The following is a 19,499-nucleotide window of genomic DNA, read 5'->3' on the forward strand; positions in this document are numbered from 1 at the left end:
CCACCTTGGGGCACAGGTGCATGAATTTGACATGTTTCTCTGATTTTGTCATTTTTGCTTTTATCTTCCTTCATTCTATTTTCTTACTTTCCTCATTCTAAGGCTTTTTTTTTTCTAACAAGAGCTCATTAGAGATTCATTGATTTTAATTATTTCTTGCTAACCCATTTCAGTATTAAAGACTATGAGTTTTCCTCTGGGCTCATCAATTCTGATATGAGTGTCCTGGTTTTATTTTTCTAGACATTTCACAAGTTTGTGAAAGTGGACCCTTCTATTTTGTAGATAAGAAACTTGAGGTATTTTCTCCACCAGAAGCTGCCCATGGGTCTGTAGCAGCTCCGGTTCTGCCAGGCGGTGGCCTGGGCCTGCCCCGACCCCAGGCCCTTGTTCCTGAATCCCACACCCAGCAGTGACTGCGCATCCAGACAGGACATGCTCCAAGGGTTTATTAATAATCTCTGCCAGAGACTGCCCCCAGGGAGCAGCCTCCCCATGGCCGTGGTGCAGGTGTGCAGCAGGAAGGGGATGGGGACACAGATGACCACGTCATCGTCTTCTGAGCTGTCGATATTCTTTGAAAGGGCAGGAGGAAGTCCCACCGCTCTGGAGGTGTGGAAGGGTGGGAGTCCAGTCTTCCTGGAGGCGGAGACGAGCTGTTGGGTTTACAGGTCACTTAAGTAGAGGGAGGAAGAGCAGGGTGTTTCGGGGGAGCCCTGGAAGGACGTGGTGGGCTTGAGGACACCCCCTTAAGAATGTGGCACTGAAATCCCAGCACTTTGGGAGGCTGAGCGGGGGGATCATGAGGTCAAGAGATTGAGACCATCGTGGCCAACATGGTGAAACCCCGTTTCTATTAAAAATACAAAAATTAGCTGGGCATGGTGGCACACGCCTGTGGTTCCAGCAACTTGGGGGGCTGAGGCAGGAGAATCGCTTGAACCCAGGAGGTCGAGGTTGCAGTGAGCTGAGATTGTGCCACTGCACTCCAGCCTGGTGACAGAGCGAGACTCCATCTTAAAAAAAAAAAAAGAACGTGGGACCAAGACCTGCAGGTCCCCAGCTTCTCATGCCCTTCCATGTAACCATCCTCCTTCCTCCTCCTATAGCCCCCACCATTTCCAACCAACACCCCTAACCCCAAAAGAAAGCACGAGGTCTGACTATAGGGCACAAGCCCGTGACTAATACAATGGCTGCAAGACACAGGCTGGGCTCGTGAACGGGGACGTCAGCAGCCTGGCTTTCTGGAATCACAAGACCAGACCCCAGTTCACTCCTGCAGGGTCAGCCCTGAACTGGACACAGTGGGGTCTGTCCCAGGGGCCCAGAGAGGCAGCCGCAGACAGTGGGTGAGGCTGATACATTACCCAGGAGGCAGGACCAGGCAGGAGCTCACCTAGAAACGGCACAGCTCTGTGGGAGGAGATGGGACAGTGGAGGTGTCAGCGAGAGAAGAGACAGCTGGGGACACAGCAGCCCCAGGGCTAGAGAGGGGATGAAAGGATGGCGGGAGAGGGCAGGACCCCACCTCAGGCTGGCTCTGCACCCCAGGAGGCCAGGGGAGAACAGGGGAGGGGCCAAAAAGGAGTGACCTGAGTCCTACAGAGCTAGCAGCGGGCTCGGGCTGAGAAAGAGGCAGCTTCTCCTCCAGCTGAGGCTGGGCGTGTCCTAGGCAGAGCTCACCTTCCATCTGTTTCAAGTCCAGCAAGTACCATAGGTGCCTGGGCAGGGGCCTGAAAGCCCTGATGAATCTCTGCATGATCTCATCATCCTCCACCAGGACTCTGGCTGTGGAAGAGGCTGGGTCAGTCCTGGGCCCCTGGGGCTTCCACGAGAGCTGGGGAGCTCCAGAGGCCTTGCCTGAGGAGGGAGGGCAGAGAAGGAGGCCCCAGTGCTCCGAGGTCTGGCAGAGTTTGGTCTCGAGTAGGTTCCTAGGGCGGTCTCCGGGGCTCTATCCACCTCGCCTCCAGGTTCCCTGTCCCCAGCTCCCACTCCTTGGCCCGGCCCCCTCTGCTCCACTCTGGGCAGCGCTGGGGTCTGCACAGCTTAGGATGGTGTCTACAGAGTCACAGGAGAGCACAGTGCCTGCCTCCCCCAGTGCCCGGCTCTCACCAAGCATGGCTGAGGCTGATCAAGAAGACACCTGTGTGACCCCAGAGGAAACACTGCACTCAGAAACATGGGGAAGGGCTGTGCCTATGTGGCTATTTTGGTATTCCTGGCCTTCGTTTGGTCGACAGCATCATAGGTTTCAGGGCGTTTTGACTGGACGTCCAGTGAGTATTAATCTTTCCACCAAGCCCAGCCCCTTGACTGGTGACCGTCCCACCGGCCCTATATCAGCTCCTTGCTTTGTCAGAGGACTCGATGAACCGCTGGAGAAAAACTCAGCCTGGCTGGGCGTGGTGGCTCACGCCTGTAATCCCAGCCCTTTGGGAGGCCAAGGTGGGTGGATCACTTGATCCAGGAGTTGGAGACCAGCCTGGCCAACATGGTGAAACCCTGTCTGTACCAAAAAATACAAAAATTAGCTGGGCATGGTGGCGTGCGCCTGTAATCCCAGCTACTCTGGAGGCTGAGGCACGAAAATCGCTTGAATCTGGGAGGCAGAAGTTGCAGTGAGCCGAGATCACGCCACTACACTCCAGCCTGAGTGACAGAATGAGACCCTGTCTCAAAAAAACAAAGCAAACAACAAACAAATAAAAAAAACCAAGAAAGAAAAAATCAGCCCACAGGCACCGAGGTGGACAGGAAGCCAGTTGTCAGCTCCCCAGGGTTCCCAGCCATGGACGTAGCTGCTACCTCTCACCCACGTTGACCTCATGTGCTGTGAGACCCACCCAGGTACTGGCACATCATGCTCTGGATGGGGGTGGTGGTGTCCTTTAGGCAGAGAAACAGGAAATTGTCGTAGTCAGTATCGAGCAGCGTAGCCTCGTTCGCCACCGTATCTGGGGAAAGAAGAGAAGAACCAAAAGGAAGATGAAGCCTCCGTCTCAGCAGAGTCCTGCGCAGGTGTGTGGACATCCCACCACACTAAGTGGCTTCCTCATCCACTGACACCATGGGACGTGGCCCCTGGTGTGGACCATGGTCAGGGAAGCCAGGGAGAAAAGGAGAGAAGAGGCAATGTGGAGGGCCATGGAGCCCCGGCTGAGGGGGAGAGGCCAGGTGTGCAGTGGAGAGGCAGACACGGCAGGCAGGGAGGCTGTGACCTGGAGAGACTCCAACTGAGAAGTCACGTACGGGTGAGGACGGCGGGAGATGGCACAGGAACAGGGCACGGGGGTGGGAAGAGGGAGAAGAAATGGACCTTGGAGAGTGGCTCGATTCTGGGGAGGCAAGCAGGGTCAGAAAGGCCTGAGGCAAGTCCCAAGCATGAGAAGCAAACTGTATTTGCTGGGAAAATGTGCCCATGAGGGGATAAGAGACCCCAGACCCTGACCACCTCTGTCTTTTTAAAAAAATAATAATTAACAAAATAGAACAAAATGTTGCAAATTGTTAGGAAGAATTCAGTGGACCAAGGACATGCTGTAAGCCCCTCTCTCTTCCCCCAGAGAGGCCTCGGAGCTCAGCCTAAGACCAGAGCTGCAGCCCCAGAGTGCACAGGAGGCAGCCAGGCCCACGGGAACAGCAGCCACTTGCCCACCTGCCCACCTGCCCACCTGCCCACCTGTTCACCTACCCACCTGTTCACCTACTCACCTGCCCACCTGTTCACCTACCCACCTATTCACCTACCCACCTGCCCACCTGCTCACCTACCCACCTGTTCACCTACCCACCTGTTCACCTACCCACCTGCCCACGTGCCCACCTGTTTACCTAATCACCTGTTCACCCACCCACCTGTTCACCTAATCACCTGTTTACCTACCTACCTGCCCACCTGTTTACCTACCCACCTGCTCACCTGCCCACCTGTTCACCTGGCCACCTGTTCACCCACCCACCTGTTCACCTACCCACCTGCCCACCTGCTCACCTAACCACCTGCTCACCTGCCCACCTGTTCACCTACCCACCTGTTCACCTAACCACTTACTCACCTAGCCACCTGCCCACCTACCCACCTGTTCACCTACCCACCTGCCCACCTGTATACCTACCCACCTACCCACCTGCCCAGCTGCCCACCTGTTCACCTACCCACCTGCCTGCTTACCCACCTGCCCACCTACCCATCTGTTCACCTACCCACCTACCCACCTACCCGCCTACCCAGCTTTTCACTTACCCACCTGCTCACCTACCCACCTGCCCACCTACCAACCTGTTCACCTGGCCACCTGTTCACCCACCCACCTGTTCACCTACTCACCTGCCCACCTGTCCACCTACCCACCTGTCCACCTGCTCACCTACCCACCTGCCCACCTGCTCACCTACCCACCTACCCACCTGCCCACCTGTACACCTACCCACCTGCCCACCTGTATACCTACCCACCTACCCACCTGCCCACCTGTTCACCTATCCACCTGCCCACCTGTTCACCTAACCACCTGCTCACCTGCCCACCTGTTCACCTAACCACTTACTCACCTAGCCACCTGCCCACCTACCCACCTGTTCACCTACCTTCCTGCCCACCTGTATACCTACCTACCTACCCACCTGCCCACCTGCCCAGCTGCCCACCTGCTCGCCTGCAGCCTCCCTGGCCTTTTGTGAGGCCAGAGTGAACAGTGCACACAAAGCACCTGTCCCCTGTGCCTGGGCACAGTGCAGACCCACATCCAGTCATGTCATGCCAAGAATTAGTACTTCCCCTGCCCTCCAGGTAAAAGATGCCTCTGGGGTCAGCATCAGGTTGACTGGAGTAAACACTCTGACTCCCTGAAGCAGAGAGAGTGGGGACAGGCCAGGCCCCACTCCCTCATGCCCCAGCAGAGCCGCCTCTGGGAGAGCGTGGCTCGCATGCCAGCACTGAGCCAGCCCTTGGGGCCTGGGGACGCTCACAGTTGATCTTGAACTTCTTTGGATTCTCAGTCTTCTCTCCAAGGACCTTCTTCTCAACACAGCTGTTGTTCTCCCTGAAAGGTGGTGACAATAGGATGAGTGGCCACTTGAATTGGAGTTGCCTTCACTGTCACTCCTAAAATCAGGTTACCGCGGGAACTTCCCCGGGTCCAAGGAGCACCGCGGCCCACAGCCGCCCAGACCTTCTCCTCAGTCTGACCCGGGGCTGCACTGTGTGGTTGGCTGTCGGCCCAGAGCCTGGGGCAGGGGATCCAAGGGGACAGGGAACGTCTGGAGCCCTGGTTTTCCACCCCACCCTCATGGAAGGGCCACAGTGAAGCCCCTGGCTGTCAGAAAATGCCTGGGGCTGAGTCCAGCTCCGCCCAACCCACCCAGTCCTGGACCCCTGAGGGGGGAGACTGTGCCCCCGCCCAGCCCGTCTCAATGATGAGGAACCCACCATCTGTGCAGAACGATCTCCAGGTTGTCCTCGGGGGTGGGCCACAGTGAGGTGATGTGGACCCTCAGAGGGGCCTTCAGCGTCGCCATGAGGGAGATGTTGTTGGTCGCCATGGCCATGGAGTGCCAGGTCCCTGCCAACTGAGGGGGCCTTGGGCTGCACGGCGGTCCCACCCCACCATGGCTCTCGTTGCACCCGGTGCAGGCGGGGCTGAGTCTAACTGGGATGGGTACAGTGAGCATTGGATGGTTGTCTCCTATCTACCAGATCCTGGGCTATGAAATTTCCTGTACTTAAAATGACCAGTCTGTGCTAACTCAGGAGTGTTCCAAAGTCCAAATAATGAGTCACCTAGGATGCTGGGAAACCAGAGAGGCCACCCTAAAGATGGAGAGCAGGGCTGAGGGCTTCCTGACGTCATGGCGTCCATTCTGGGCTTCCTGTAGGTTTCTGAGATCCTGGGCTTCCCGCCTGCCCGCAGCTCCCACCCACCCCAGGCCTCCCACAGTAAAGCGCCCGCTCCCCCCAGCCTCAAACCTTTGGGAGCTCCAGGTCCTGCTTGGTCTGGGGGATGTCCATGGCCGGGACACCACAGACCAGGGCCACGCCCAGGGTGAGCAGGAGGCACTGCATGGCTGCGGCTGTGGGTGGCTCTGAGCTCTGGAGCGAGAGGGATGCTGAGGCACTGTGGGCTCAGGGGGCCTTATGTAGGAGGAGGGCAGACAAGAGCCCCGCCCACAGCCTCGCCATGTGATTCCTCGAACCTGTGACTCATCCTTGGCCCCTGGGCAGCTTCCTCCACTGGGGAAATGGGAGGCTCTTCCCTGCGTCCACGCGGGAACCTCCTCTGTGTCCGGGCTGGGCAGTTCTTGGCAGGGCCTCAGGTGGGAGGGGCCTGGGTCGGGTCCAGGCTGGCAGCGGCGGGAGCACCTTCTGGGTCGGGGCTCCTGGACAATGTCGGGTCAGAGGCCAGCTCTGAGGACAGCTGTGCCCAGGGCAGGGGTATGGCCTGTGGGGCAGGCAGAGAGCCTGAGAGCCCCATGGCTGCCCCAGGATGCCACAGACATCATGCCAGTGGGTGACTGACTGCACGGTCATAATCCTGACCTGTACCTTCCACTCAGCCATCCCCAGGTGTGCACACCTGTGTCCCTCAAACAGCCAGCCTCTGGACAGGTGCACACTGCCTGTTAGCACTGTTTCTCTCTGACTCACAGGCAAGACGGGGCGGAAATGGGAGGCAGTGGACTTTCAGACTTTGTCCTACAGTCTATATTGGATGCACTTTTTCCCACAGGGAAGCATCACTTTATAACTTACAATCGAGCCAGCATCTCATTCCCTGGAGAGCACCTGAGTCCTGAGGCAAGACACGGGTGTCCACTCCCACTCCCCCATCCATCAGAGCAGGTCATTCTGGCCAGGGCAGCTAGGCAAGAAATGGTAACTAAAGGCAGGCAGATTGGGAAGGGGGAGGTATACCTGTCTCTATTCGCATATAACATCATTGCCCAGGTACAAAATTGCAAGAACTCTACAAAACCCCTCCTAGAACCGAGTGAGGTCAGCAAGGTCAATCGCACAAAAATCCACCGTGTTCCCACACAGTGTCAAGGAGTAGACAGAACCCGAAACTGGAAATTCAGGATTTGTAATCACACACACAGCATGTAGGCAAAAATCTCACCAAATATGGACAGGACTTAAACTCTGAACCCAAGGAAGGGAAATCAAAGACCTAAGGAAAAGGACAGGCACAATGTGTTCATGGGCTGGAAGCTTCAACACAGCAAAGGTGTTAGCTCTCCTCAACTCAACCTAGAGGTTTAATGCAATTCCTATCAAATTCTCAGCAAGATATTTTGTAGGTAGCTATAGACATGTGTGTGTGTGTGTACACACACACACACATATATATACATATATATATATTTTTTGAGGCAGAGTCTTGCTCTGTTGCCCAGGGTGGAGTGCAGTGGTATGATCTTGACTCACTGCAACCTCTGCATCCCAGGTTCAAATAATTCTGCTGCTTCAGCCTCCAGAGTAGCTGGGATTATAGGCGCCCACCACCACACCTGGCTAATGTTTGTATTTTTAGTAGAGAGGGGTTTTCACTATGTTGGCCAAGCTGGTCTCGAACTGCTGACCTCAAGTGATCTGCTCACCTCTGCCTCCCAAAGTGCTGGAATTATAGGCATGAGCCACCACACCCCACCATATGTAGATATATAGAGAATTTTTTTTTTCTAAAATTTACATGTCAAGGCAAAGGAGCTACAATTGCTAAAGCCATTTTGAAGAAGAATAAAGTATAAAGAGTTAGTCTACCCAAGTTTACAAGCACTATTATCAATAGTCACCAAGAGAGTGTGGTATTGGCAGAGAAATGGACACATAGATCAATGGGAAATAGAGAGTCCAAACATGGACTCACACACAACAACAACAGACCTTTAACAAAGCTGCAAGAACAGTGCGTGGGGGAAGTGTTGTCGGAAAAGAGGGTCCTGGTCCAGACCCCAAGAATGGGTTCTTAGATCTCACACGGGAAAGAATTCAAGGTGACTCACAGAGCACAGTGAAAGCAAGTTTATGGGAAACGACTCCGTGCCAGAGCCAGGCAACCTCAGCGAGCAGGAGGAACGCCTGTCCTCTGTGAGTGCCTCTGCCTGCTGCTTGTGAATGAATGGTTAGACAGACGAGTACATCTGCCTTATGGGAGACTCAGCCATAAAACGAGGTGAACTGCTGATACCCACAGCAGCAGGAGGGCGTTCAAGGGAACTACGCTGAGTGAAAAAGGCCAATCCCAAAAGGTCGCATACTCTATGACTTTGTTTATACAATATTCTCGAAATGACATTATAGAAATTGAAAGCTGAGGCTGGGCGTGGTGGCTCACGCCTGTAGTCCCAGCACTTTCGGAGGCCGAGGCGGGTGGATCACGAGGTCAGGAGATTGAGACCATCCTGGCTAACACGGTGAAACCCCGTCTCTACTAAAAAGTAGAAAAAATTAGCCGGGCATGGTGGTGGGCGCCTGTAGTCCCAGCTACTCGGGAGGCTGAGGCAGGAGAATGGCGTGACCCCCGGAAGGTGGAGCTTGCAAGTGAGTCAAGATCGCGCCACTGCATTCCAGCCCGGGAGACAGAGCGAGACTCAGTCTCAAAAAAGAAGAAAGAAAAAGAAAAAAGAAATTGAAAGCTGATTCGTGGTAGCCAAGGGCTGGGCCTGGGGAATGGGCATATCTCTAAAGGGGTAGAACAAGAGATCTCTGCGGGGATGTACCATTCTATATGTTGATTGCCGCAGAGGTTACACACATCTACACATGTAAAAAATTGCATAGAACCACACACACACACACACACACACAAGCAAATAGAAAACTGGTGAAATAGGAATGAGACCTGGTTCTGCACGATGTATGGTTATGTAAATCTTCACACAGTAGTTATGTGAGGTCTGACTGTAGCTATGCACAGCAGGCAAAGGGAACGCAGGACCCCTCTGTACTATTTTTGCAGCTTCCCATGAATCTATAGTTATTTCAAAACAAAAGCTAAAAAATAACAACACAACTCAAACTTCCCCTCCTGGTTAACACACAACAGCAGGTATCGTATTTGCTTACCTTAAACAACTAGAAATCCAGGAGATTTCGGAAGCAGTGCTTTCTGGATATTTGACAACAGGCAGCGAAGGATCATGATCCCTGTGAGATACAACACGAGTGCTGAGCTCTGGGACCCCAGCAAGGCCTGGCTCAGGGCAAACGAACCCAAACAGATCCCAGGGTGCCACCCCACACACACTGAGGAGAAGAGTGTTAGAGTGTGGGGAGGCGGAGGGACTCGACTTTGCTGGGCAAAGCTTCGGAGAGAAGGGGCTACATGGAGCACTCAGGAGACACACAGAGGGGCAGGGAGGAAACCTCGGAAATGGTCAACTGAGTGACTCTTAGAACTCACACAGCCGAGAAGAAAGCCTTCAGAATACACGGGGCAGCGGGCAGAATTCTCAAAAAGAGACTGAATTGGTAGCGGGGTTAGCAAGGGCTGTTCTGAACCCATTCGAATACAATTAAAAGCAAGTATTGGGAAGATCCAACACGTTAAAAATAATTTAACTGTAGCCACACGGAGTCTAACATTATTTAACGAAAAACAAAATTGAGTGTGTTATTTCTTGCTGCATAAGAAATTGTCTCCAAACACAGCAGCTTCAAACAATGATTTCTGAGGGTCAGGAGTGGGAGAGTGGCCCAGCTGGGTGGTTCTGGCTCAGGGTCTGCAACGAGGCTGTGGTCATGTTCTGGGACGGGACTTTGGGCTCTGGAGAATGTCTTGGAACTGGTGGACCACAATGGCTGGTGGGAACTTCAGGCTCCTGCCACACGAGCCTCTTCCTGGGGCTGCTTGTGACACGGTTCCCCACCATAAGCAGTATGAGGACCAGTGGGGCTGATGTCACATTCTGTGTCTGACTCATGCGCCATCCCTTCCTCCTTGTCATATCTATTAGAAGTGGGTCACCAGGTCCAGCCCACACTCAATGGAAGGCATCACACAACGGAAGCCATCCTGGAGGCCAGCTGCCACGTCAAGAAACCAACAACGTGAAATCCACAAAGTAAATATGACATCCAGTTAACAATTACCAGGCAGGCAATGAAGCAAGAATATAGGAGACATAACCAGGAGAAAAATCGAGTGATAGAAACAGATCCAGAAATGACAGTGATGGTGGACTTAGCAGATCAGGGTGTTAAAGACCCATTATAAATATCTCTATGTGCCCAAGAGGGTACTGAAAGGCAAGAGCTCAAGGAGAAGCAGAGTGGAAGGCATGGAAAAGACCCAGGAAGGAAAACGGTGCTTCCACTGTGGAAAACAATTGGCAGCTTCTTAGAAAGTTAAACACATCATTATCCCATGACCCAGAAACTTTGCTTGAATTGAAAACAGGAATTCAAACAAATATTTGTGTGTGTGCATATTTGTGGCTGCACTGTTCAGAAGAACCAAAAGATGTAAACAACTCAAGTGTCTATCAAACAATGAGTGGACGAAAAGCATGGGGTCGGCTGGGCGAGGTGGCTCACGCCTATAATCCCAGCACTTTGGGAGGCTGAGGTGGGTGGATCACCTGAGGTCAGGACTTTGAGACCAGCCTGGCCAACATGGCAAAACCCCGTCTCTACTAAACATACAAAATTTAGCCAGGCCTGCTGGTGGATGCCTGTAATCCCAGCTACTCGGGAGGCTGAGGCAGGAGAATTGTTTGAGCCCGGGAGGTGGAGCTTGCAGTGAGCTGAGATCGTGCCACTGAACTCCAGCTTGGGCGACAAGAGTGAAACTCCTTCTAAAAAAACAAAAACCAAAAACCAAAAACCAAAAACAAAAACCAGCACTCTTTGCAGAAACTTAACAAAACCCAGAGTTTATACATCATTCAAACTGTTCAGGATACAATCCAAAATTATTATACACATAAAGAAAGGAAAATGTGACCGTTCTCAAGAGGACTGACTCTGAGCCAACATGGAGGCAGCAGAGAAACAGTGACTGCAAACAGCAACCAAAGGGATATTCTAAAACTAAAGATCACAACATATGGAAGGAAAATTCACCAGATACAGCAAAGAGAAAACTTGAGACACCTCCGTCAACAGGAAGATATATAAATAGAAATAATCCAGCCCTATGAATAAAGAGAACAAATATTGAAAACAAAAAGAGCTCGAGCCCAGGAGCTCCAGGCTGCAGTGAGCTATGATTGTGCCACTGCACTCTGGCCTGGGCAACAGAGCAAGACCCTGTCTCTTTAAAGAGAGAGAGAGAGAGAGAGAGAGACAGCCTCAGAGAGCTGAGAGACAATATCCAAAGGCCTAACACCCATGTAATTGAGTTCCAGATGGAGTGGAAAGCAATCATGGGCAGAAGAATCATTTGAGGAAAAAAGTTTTATGAAATCACAGATACAGAAAGCTTAGAAAACCCCATGCAGGATAAACAGAAAGAAAACACATTAGGTACATTAAAGTCAAAGTGCCAAAAACCACATTTAAAGACAGAATTTTCAAGCAACCAGAGAAAAAAGACACATTACATACAGCAGAAGCATGAGCTGACTAAGCATTGAGATCTCACCGGAAACCACACAGGCCAGAGACAGGGAAACCGCATCTGTAAAGTGTGGAAGGAAAAGAACTGCAGTCAAGAGTTCTTTTTATTTTATTTTATTTTATTTTTGAGAGAGAGTCTCACTCTGCCGCCTAGGCTAGAGTGCAGTGATGCGATCTCGGCTCACTGCAACCTCCACCTCCTGGGTTCAAGCGATTCTCCTGCCTCAGCCTCCTACGTAGCTGGGATTACAAGCATGCGCCACCATGCCGGGCTAATTTTTGTATTTTTAGTACAGACAGGGTTTCACCATGTTGGCCAAGCTGAATTCCCAATCTCAGGTGATCTCCCGCCTTGGCCCCCCAAAGTGCTAGGATTACAGGCGTGAGCCACCACGTCCAGCCGAGAATTCTGTGTCTGCTGAAAATATCCTTCAAGGGTAAAAGCAAAGTGAAACACATGCAGATAAAAGAAAAAGAAAACAATCTGTGGGCAGCAGCCAGCAGTATAAAAAATGCTATTAGGTTGTGTTGGTGCAAAAGTAATTGGGGTTTTTGTCATTACTTTTAGTGGCCAAAGCTGCAATTACTTTGGCACCTACCTAAGAAAAGCCATTCTTCAGGCTGGAGGGACGTGATCAGCATGGAGACAGGACACTCAGGATCAAAGAGCACTCAGCGCAGAAGGTCTGTGGGTACAGAGAAAACACCCTCTCTGTTCCTTTATCACATGTGGGACTGCTTCAAGCATGCTCTGCAGTGCTGCGTCGTGGCGTCTCCAGCATATATAGATGTGATGCGTGTCAGCAATGACATGAGGGAAAGCACCTGTGCCGTCACAAGGTCTGTGACATGAGGCAGAGCGGGGAGGACGCACCTGTGCCGTCACAAGGTCTACGACATGAGGGAGAGCCTCGACCTCCTGGGCTCAAGCAATCCTCCCACCTCAGCCTCCCGAGTACCTGGGACTACAGGTGTGCGCCACCAAGCCTGACTAATTTTTTTTTTTAAGAGATGGGGTCTCGCTATGTTGCCCAGGCTGGTCTCCAACTCCTGGCTTCAAGTGATTCTCTCACCTCAGCCTCCCAAAGTGCTGGGAACACAGGCATGAGCCACCATGCCTGGCCAGAATCAAGCACTGAGGCCTGGTTAGGGGCCGGCCTCTTCCTGAGCAGCTGATTGGTCCGCACAGCAGCCCTGCGCTAATCAGACGGCCCCACTGGGGGGCCACTCCCCACCAGCCCTCATTGCCCCAAGGCCAGGTACCAGACAACCAGGGACAGCCCCTAAGCCCTGGAGCAGAGAAATGACTCATGTTAGCTGGCCACAGGCAGCCGGGTCACCCGCTACACTTTCTGCTCCCTACCCTGAGCTCTGCAGGCTGTTGTCCTGTCCCAGGCTCAAGCCACCCCGTGTGGCCCTGCCTGGCAACTGCCCTCTCCTGCAGAGCAGCAAGTCACTAAGAGTCTGCCTCTCCTCGCTCCCAGCGTCACTGTGTGATGTTGCGCCATCGAAAGAAACTTTAAATCCTACAGACCGCCAGGGTCAGGAAAGGCGCCTGTGCCAGGTGGGACCTCTGGTGGCTGCCCCCAAGCTGGGAACTTGCTGTCCCAAACCTACCCAGGCACAGAGAGGGACAGCGTGGAGCCAGGCTCTGGGGGCAGTGCTGGTGTGGTTCCCCGGAGGACAGGACTGGTTTCCCCGGTGAGCTCAAGCCCGAGCGACACCCTGCCTTGAGCTGCTGTCCCCTCCCCCCACGTCCAGCCTCGCGGACTCAGCATCAGTGCTGAGGACACTGGTGGCCCTGCCCAATCCCTTCTGGGTGGCAGCTGCGCTTGGTCCCAGGCCTTCCGGTCTTACTTGTGCAGGACCGAGGAGTAGAGCCCTGCCCCCACCCCTGCAACCCCTACAGCCTGAGCTCAGCGGGTGGCTGACCTGCAGGAAGCACCCTGGGACCTTCAGGCCCAGCCTCCAGCACACACCCCCCTGCTAGGCCCCTCCCACTGTTGGCCTGCGGCACCCACCAGGGAGAACTGGGTCCAGGCTGGTTCCCTGTCCTTCCTCCCGCTTCCCACCCCCTCCCTGCACCCAAAAGAGCACCCAGCCAGCACCCCTCACCCCGAGGGACCCTACAGACAGGCGAAGTCACCGGGAACTGCTGAAGCTCTTTATGGAGAACCAGGAGAGGGGGCGCAGGGCAGGGGGAAGGCAGGGGGTGGTAGGAAGGGGTGCAGCCGGCCGGGTTCTGCAGGGGTGGGGAGCTATTTCCATGTCCCTGTGAATGACGGAGGTGCTGGATGGTGCCGTCCTTGGGCTGCTGAGGAGCCAAGGTGTCCCCTGCCCTGGAAAGGGGGGGAGGGCGAGTGAGGCCAGGACAGCAAGGGTGGGAGAGGGATGCAATGTGGGGGCGCATGTGGGCTCTTGGGTGCTGCAGTGTGGGGGGCACATGTGGGCACTCAGGGGCATGGTGTGGGGGGCACATGTGGGCACTCAGGGGCTATGGTGTGGGTGGCACATGTGGGCACTCAGGGGCATGGTGTGGGGGGCACATGCTGCACTCTTGGGGGCTATGATGTGGAGGGCACATGCAGGCTCTTGGGGGCTATGGTGTGGGGGGCACAGCAGGCTCTCAGGGGTGATGGTGTGGGGGGCACATGTGGGCTCTCAGGGGCATGGTGTAGGGGGCACATGTGGGCTCTCGGGGGCTATGGTGTGGGGGCACATGTGGGCACTCAGGGGCATGGTGTGGGGGCACAAGTGGGCTCTCGGGGGCTATGGTGTGGTGGGCACATGTGGGCTCTCGGGGGCTATGGTGTGGTGGGCACATGTGGGCTCTCGGGGGCTATGGTGGGGGTACACACTAGGCTCTTGAGGGTTATGGTGGAAGGCACATGTGGGCTCTCAGGGGCGATGGTTGGGGGGGGCACGTGCTGGATCTCAGAGGCAATGGTGTGGGGGACATGCACCGGGCTCTCGGGGGCTATGGTGTGGTGGGCACATGTGGGCTCTTGGGGGCGATGGTGTGGGGGGCACACACGGACTCTTGGGGGCTGCAGGTGGAGGCATCAGCCTCCAGATTGGAGCGGATGGAGCAGGGACCACCCCCGCAGGCTGCTGACAGAGCTCCCTGCTGAGTGAAGTGGAATCAGGGTGACTGCAGGCCAAGGGGAGGGTGCGGGAAGGACAGCGATGCTGTCAGGGATTCTGGCTCTGCCCACACCTGGGCAGGTGACCTTGGGCTAGTCTCCAAACTCTGGTCCCCTTGTGCAGCCGGCAAGGGGCCCATGTGACACAGTGAGCACAGGCACGCCTGCCGCTTTGCTGAATCTTTGAGCAACTTATCGGGTAAGTGGAGTCACAAGCATGGCTGAGGGTGAGGGGTGCTGAGGAGGAACCTGAATCTCCCGCCTGCTCCTGCCCACGTGACTGGGGAGTAGACGCCGTCTCCACCAGCAGCCAGCAAAGGCGGGCTCAGCGCTGTGGGCTTCCCAGCTGCCCAGGAGTCACACCCAGGGCAAGAGCGGAGGCTGATGCCCGAGTGTGGGCAGCTCAGGAGCAGAGCTCCCACCTGCCTGGCCTACGTGGGGCATCTCCCACCCAGGTAGGAGTGGGATGGGTGGGAGAGACCCCATGGCCTCTGGAAGCACCACTGAGCCCCAGAACTGGATTTTCTCAAATGTCCTCTAAAGCTGTTCACTCACCCTAATCGCTCCCTGGAGAGCAGGTTTCTGCAGGAAAAGGAAGCACAGGTGTTAGGAGACCCCAGGAATGCAGTCAGGACTGGGGCCCCTCATCAGCCACCAGCTCCACCACCCCAGGAAGGACAAAGCCAGAATTAGACACAGCACAACTACGTGCCCGTGCAACGTGGCTCTGCTGACGTCCCCACGCGGGGACATGGGGGGCTCTGCAGGGCCATGCCTCCTACCGCTCTGCCTGGGGATGAGGATGCTCTCCGTGCTGAGTCCGCGAGCTCCTGCGGCTTTCTCAAAGTCCTCCAAGGCTTCCAGGTTGTTCTCGGGGTCTCTGCCTGTGGGTGCCAGGACAAGATGTGGGTGCTCGAGGCAGCACTGGGCAGACGGCACCCCGTCCCAGCCTGGAGGCCTGAGCTGGGCTGGGGAAGGGGACCTCGCCCACCGTGGGGGGACTTGAACCTAGAGGCCCTCAGGCTGGCAAAGTGGGACCAGGGTGCCATGCACGGCTGAGAAGGCTCCTGCGGCAGCAGAACCGGGAGAACGGGAAGGGCTCTCCGTCCATCCCTGAGCATCTCCCGGAGTGAGGATGGACGGCACGACAGGCCCGCCCTGGAGGAAGCGCCTCTCCCCTTGGGGGCACCAGGGTCCCATTCCTCTGTCATTCGCACACCCCTGGCTCCAGGGAGAACTCAGGAGCCTTCACGGGCCTCGTCCTCTGACAGGGACGGCACTGATGCGCCACCGTCTGTGGGAGCCACCGCGTCCAGAATTCAACCCCGGGAGCTGGAACGTTCTTTCCATGCAGACTTCCGCTCACATCCCCGTTCCTCTTCCCTGCTGGACACCCCACAGGAACGCGCTCAAGGATGACACTGCAGGGAGCTGCTCCGGGGGAGGGCCTGGCCCACTCTGGGACACGTGTGACCTTTGAGCCCCTGTGCCTGCAGCTGCGGCTCCTTCCTGCCTCTGCTGCAGAGACCGAGGCCGGGGCATCCCAAATCCTGAACTCCAGGGGTGGGAATTGAGGCCTTTATCAGGAAAACTCATCCTAAGAAAACTGCAGTGGGTTCCTGGGTCCCAGAGGCTTCTCCCATGGGGAAGAGGGTGCAGGAGGCTGAGGGAGGAGGGAGGGCAGGAGGAGGCATGGGTTGCAGGGTGAGGGTGCGGGACCCACCCACGAGCTTCACCCCTCGGACCGGCTTCCCGTGCAGCTCGCCCTCACAGTAAAAGATGTAGTGGTCCCTCACGTGCGACCTGATGATGTATGCCACGTGCTTGCCCCCATCTGCAGAAAGACAGCAGCACATTCCTGAATTAGCCACCAGGGATTTCAGAGAGGATCCCGGGACAGCGTGCGTTGCCAGGCCCAGCAAGCCCCGCAGCTCCTGCACCCTCCCAGCCTCCCAGAGCTCCCTGACCCAGGTTCCCCACCAGGCCTGAGCCCCAGGCCATGGGACCCCCACTTCCCAGGAACCTGATGCACCCGAGAGGCGGCCACATCCCAAACCAGTGAGTCACGGGGGGTTCCTCCGGGTATGAGGTCTGCGGAGGTGGGAGTTGGGGTACAGCCCCCCGCAGCCAAATACAACTCTGCTCCTGGCCCTGCCAGAGCCGCAGCCAGGGCTACAGGGCAAGCCCAGAGGGTCCGCCCCGTGACAAACCTGCCACACCTGGTGTTTGGGGTCAGGTGTTCAAGTCTCTAATGCAAATTGACCAGTGGGAGAAGAGAGTGGGCTTTTAGTGGAGTCAGAAGGCAGCAAAAGGCTTCCCAGGCCAAAAGGCCACCCCAAAAAGGCACTGGCTGCCCCCCCACATCCAGCGTGTGTTCAAGCTCAGGCTCTGGCTCAGGCTCCGGGACTCACCGGCCGTGTATTTTCCCGGCTCGTCAGTTTTCTCCAGGATGGCCTTCACCTCCTGGCACCGGCCACTTATCCTGGAAAACAGAAGCCCCCTGGCAAAGCGGCCCTGGCCTGTGCCTCCCCCGGCCCTGGAGCAACCATGCTGCAATGTCCTGCAAAGGTGGCCCCGAGTCTGCCACAGGCCCGTGGAGGAGGGTGCTTCTCTGCGTCTCAGACCCAGGCACCAGCAGCCCCTCTGGGTCCCATGCGGCAGTTCCCGGGGTCTCCCGAGGTGGCCAGGAGCTCTGCACCGCTCCTCCTGGTGGCTGCCTTCCCAACCCCCCCGCCCCCAACACATTTCCTGCCAGAGGCACCCAGGCTGCCTGGTTTGCAGGCAGCGTCTGTGGCGTGGGCCTGAGCCTCATCCCGCCAGCTGCATTCTTCCTTTTAGAGACATTCAGGCACAAGCCCCATATCCATCATCATCCGGCCCAGAGAGGGAAAGGTTCAGTGAGGGGCTTTGGGGGAAAAAAAAAAATCAGGGTCATTGCCAGGGTCAGTGACTTCCTAAGGGTCAGCCCCCAGGACCGGAGCACAGGCACTGCATGCCACTCAGGAGGGAGCCACAGGGGTGAAACCACACAGGTGGGAAGTTGTGCAGGTGGGAGCCACGCGGGTGAAATCAAACAGGTGGGAAGTCACAGATGTGAGCCACGCGGGTGGAAGCAGCACAGGTGAGAGCCGCACAGGTGAGCGCTACACAGGGATTTCAAGGGGGTCTTCTCCATGGTGTCCTATGCCCCCTCTTGGTCATTCTGCAAGCCCCATCCCTGCACTTCTCCAAAGCAGAAATTTACTGCCAGGACTGGCTCTGACTCTGGTCGGGGGTAAACACCTTTTCCCAAAGGGGCCTGCACGTCACCAGACATTCCCTAGTCGGAGGAGGAAGTGGGCAGTACCCAGGGCTGCCACTGGTAGCCCACAGGGTCTGATCCGGGGCCTCTGCCCCCTCAGGCCCCCTCCAGCCGAGGCACCTCAGTGGCACAGTTTGCCCTCAAGCATTGCAGGAGGGGCTGAGAGGGGCCTCCCAGCAGGTCTGCCCACCTCCCCAGCACCAGAGCTCTCCTGGGTGGGGAAAGGGAAGGCCCTAGACCAGGTTGTAGGCTGCCCGGCCGGCTGGCAGACACTCACAGCATGGTGACCTTGGCTTCCAGGTTGCCCCCTTCCAGGGTCGTGAGGGTCATGGGTGTCACCGATTCCAGATTCATCTCAGGGAACTCCCTGTCCACCGTCATGGCCTTCAGATACCACGTCCCTGACACCTGGAGAAGGCCCCTCTCTATCAGGCTCAGGCCGACTGCTCCAGAGCCTTCCCCTTCCCTGGCCTTCAGCCACTAGACTCTACCGCACCCCGAGGGCTGGAAACGGGGAACATCCCCCAATCTAACCCACCCAGAAAACACCCAGCACCCTCGCCAGGCCCATTTGAAGGTGGCTCCAGCCCCCGCAAGTCGGCCAGGACCACAGGAGCCCTCACCCTCAGGAGAGAAGTGAAATCAGCCAGACCCCCACCCTCCCAGCCCTGCCCACTCTGCACACCTGCACCACCTACCCTGCCAGCCCAGACCCCTGCTGCCCCATCCCACCATTCCCTCAGGGCAGGGCTTTAATGCCCAACCCAAAAACGAGGGTCTCCTTGGATGGGGGAGGCATGGGGTCTCCATCCAGTCTCAGCCTCGCCCCTTGCCCCCTCCAGCCCAGCCTTCCCATCCGGGCCTCACATCCTGAATCTCCTCGTCTGAGGCCAGGAGGTGGTGGGCCTGCAGGGCAGCAATGAGGCCAAGGCTGACGGCCAGGAGCAGGGGCTTCATCTCCGGGGTCTGAGTCCACGGCCGCCTGACAGGTCGCTTGCTGGGGCTGGGAGAGGCTGTACCAGTCCTCCCACAGCCACCCTTTATACCGCTGGGCTCAGGGTCCCCCAGGGACCTGGCACAGGAGACTGACCAATCCCTTCCTGGATGTAAACCACTGCCAGTTCTGCAATGGAGCAGATAACCTGCCATTATTGTTGGAGGCTAGTGAATAACAGCTTGTTAATTCCAGAGGATCACTTGGACAGGACCAGGTCCAGAGGAGCAGATTTGCAGATTTCACCTGAAGGGAAACTGAAGGGAGTGAAGAGCGTGCAGGCCTCCTGGGGACGTGTGCAGCCGTAACAGATGCCCCCCAGCCATCCCACACGGGCTGACGTGCACACCGCTGAAGGGGTTTGGGGTTGGAGTCCGAGGGCCATGGGCTTGGGGCTCGGCTGAGCTTCCTGCATCTCTGGGCAGGTTACTTGGCCTCAGATTCATCATGGAAAAAAAGGGACCCTCCTGTGTGAACACGATACCGTGTGCATTTAAGGAC

General features: G+C 56.1%; 2 protein-coding genes across 3 annotated transcripts; both read right to left on the bottom strand.

Moving 5' to 3' along the window:
* Nucleotides 1-255: 255 nt before the first annotated feature.
* On the bottom strand, nucleotides 256-6,088 carry PAEP (progestagen associated endometrial protein). The gene is made up of 7 exons (XM_024345970.3): nucleotides 5,969-6,088; nucleotides 5,432-5,571; nucleotides 4,972-5,045; nucleotides 2,847-2,957; nucleotides 1,687-1,791; nucleotides 1,400-1,416; nucleotides 256-656 (listed from the first exon to the last, which is right to left on the bottom strand). The coding sequence occupies exons 1-6, from the start codon at nucleotides 6,062-6,064 to the stop codon at nucleotides 1,400-1,402; spliced, it is 543 nt and encodes a 180-aa protein (XP_024201738.1). The 5' UTR covers nucleotides 6,065-6,088; the 3' UTR covers nucleotides 256-656.
* Nucleotides 6,089-13,702: 7,614 nt separating this feature from the next.
* Nucleotides 13,703-19,019, bottom strand: LCN1 (lipocalin 1). Of its 2 annotated transcripts, none has more exons than XM_063787434.1 (7): nucleotides 18,872-19,019; nucleotides 18,282-18,412; nucleotides 17,115-17,185; nucleotides 16,427-16,537; nucleotides 15,486-15,587; nucleotides 15,259-15,285; nucleotides 13,703-13,894 (listed from the first exon to the last, which is right to left on the bottom strand). In XM_063787434.1, the coding sequence occupies exons 1-6, from the start codon at nucleotides 18,959-18,961 to the stop codon at nucleotides 15,260-15,262; spliced, it is 531 nt and encodes a 176-aa protein (XP_063643504.1). In that variant the 5' UTR covers nucleotides 18,962-19,019; the 3' UTR covers nucleotides 13,703-13,894; nucleotide 15,259. The 2 variants fall into 2 exon arrangements, with proteins under 2 accessions (XP_063643504.1, XP_009455953.1); XM_009457678.3 differs by having other exon boundaries at nucleotides 13,703-13,899.
* Nucleotides 19,020-19,499: the final 480 nt, after the last annotated feature.

Source organism: Pan troglodytes, chromosome 11, assembly GCF_028858775.2.
Source record: "Pan troglodytes isolate AG18354 chromosome 11, NHGRI_mPanTro3-v2.0_pri, whole genome shotgun sequence".
NCBI classification, from domain to species: domain Eukaryota; kingdom Metazoa; phylum Chordata; class Mammalia; order Primates; family Hominidae; genus Pan; species Pan troglodytes.

Bases quoted from the DNA above. Each gene is read 5' to 3' on its own strand.
- LCN1 (XM_063787434.1), bottom strand. From the start codon at position 18,961: ATGAAGCCCCTGCTCCTGGCCGTCAGCCTTGGCCTCATTGCTGCCCTG. The intron at 17,186-18,281 runs GTGAGTGTCTGC...TCTGTTTTCCAG, and splicing joins GAAGCCAAGGTCACCATGCT to GATAAGTGGCCGGTGCCAGG. The intron at 16,538-17,114 runs GTGAGTCCCGGA...GTCTTTCTGCAG, and splicing joins GCCGGGAAAATACACGGCCG to ATGGGGGCAAGCACGTGGCA.
- PAEP (XM_024345970.3), bottom strand. From the start codon at position 6,064: ATGCAGTGCCTCCTGCTCACCCTGGGCGTGGCCCTGGTCTGTGGTGTC. The intron at 5,572-5,968 runs GTTTGAGGCTGG...AGGCCCCCTCAG, and splicing joins AGGACCTGGAGCTCCCAAAG to TTGGCAGGGACCTGGCACTC. The intron at 2,958-4,971 runs GTGAGCGTCCCC...TTCTTTCCCCAG, and splicing joins AAAGAAGTTCAAGATCAACT to ATACGGTGGCGAACGAGGCT.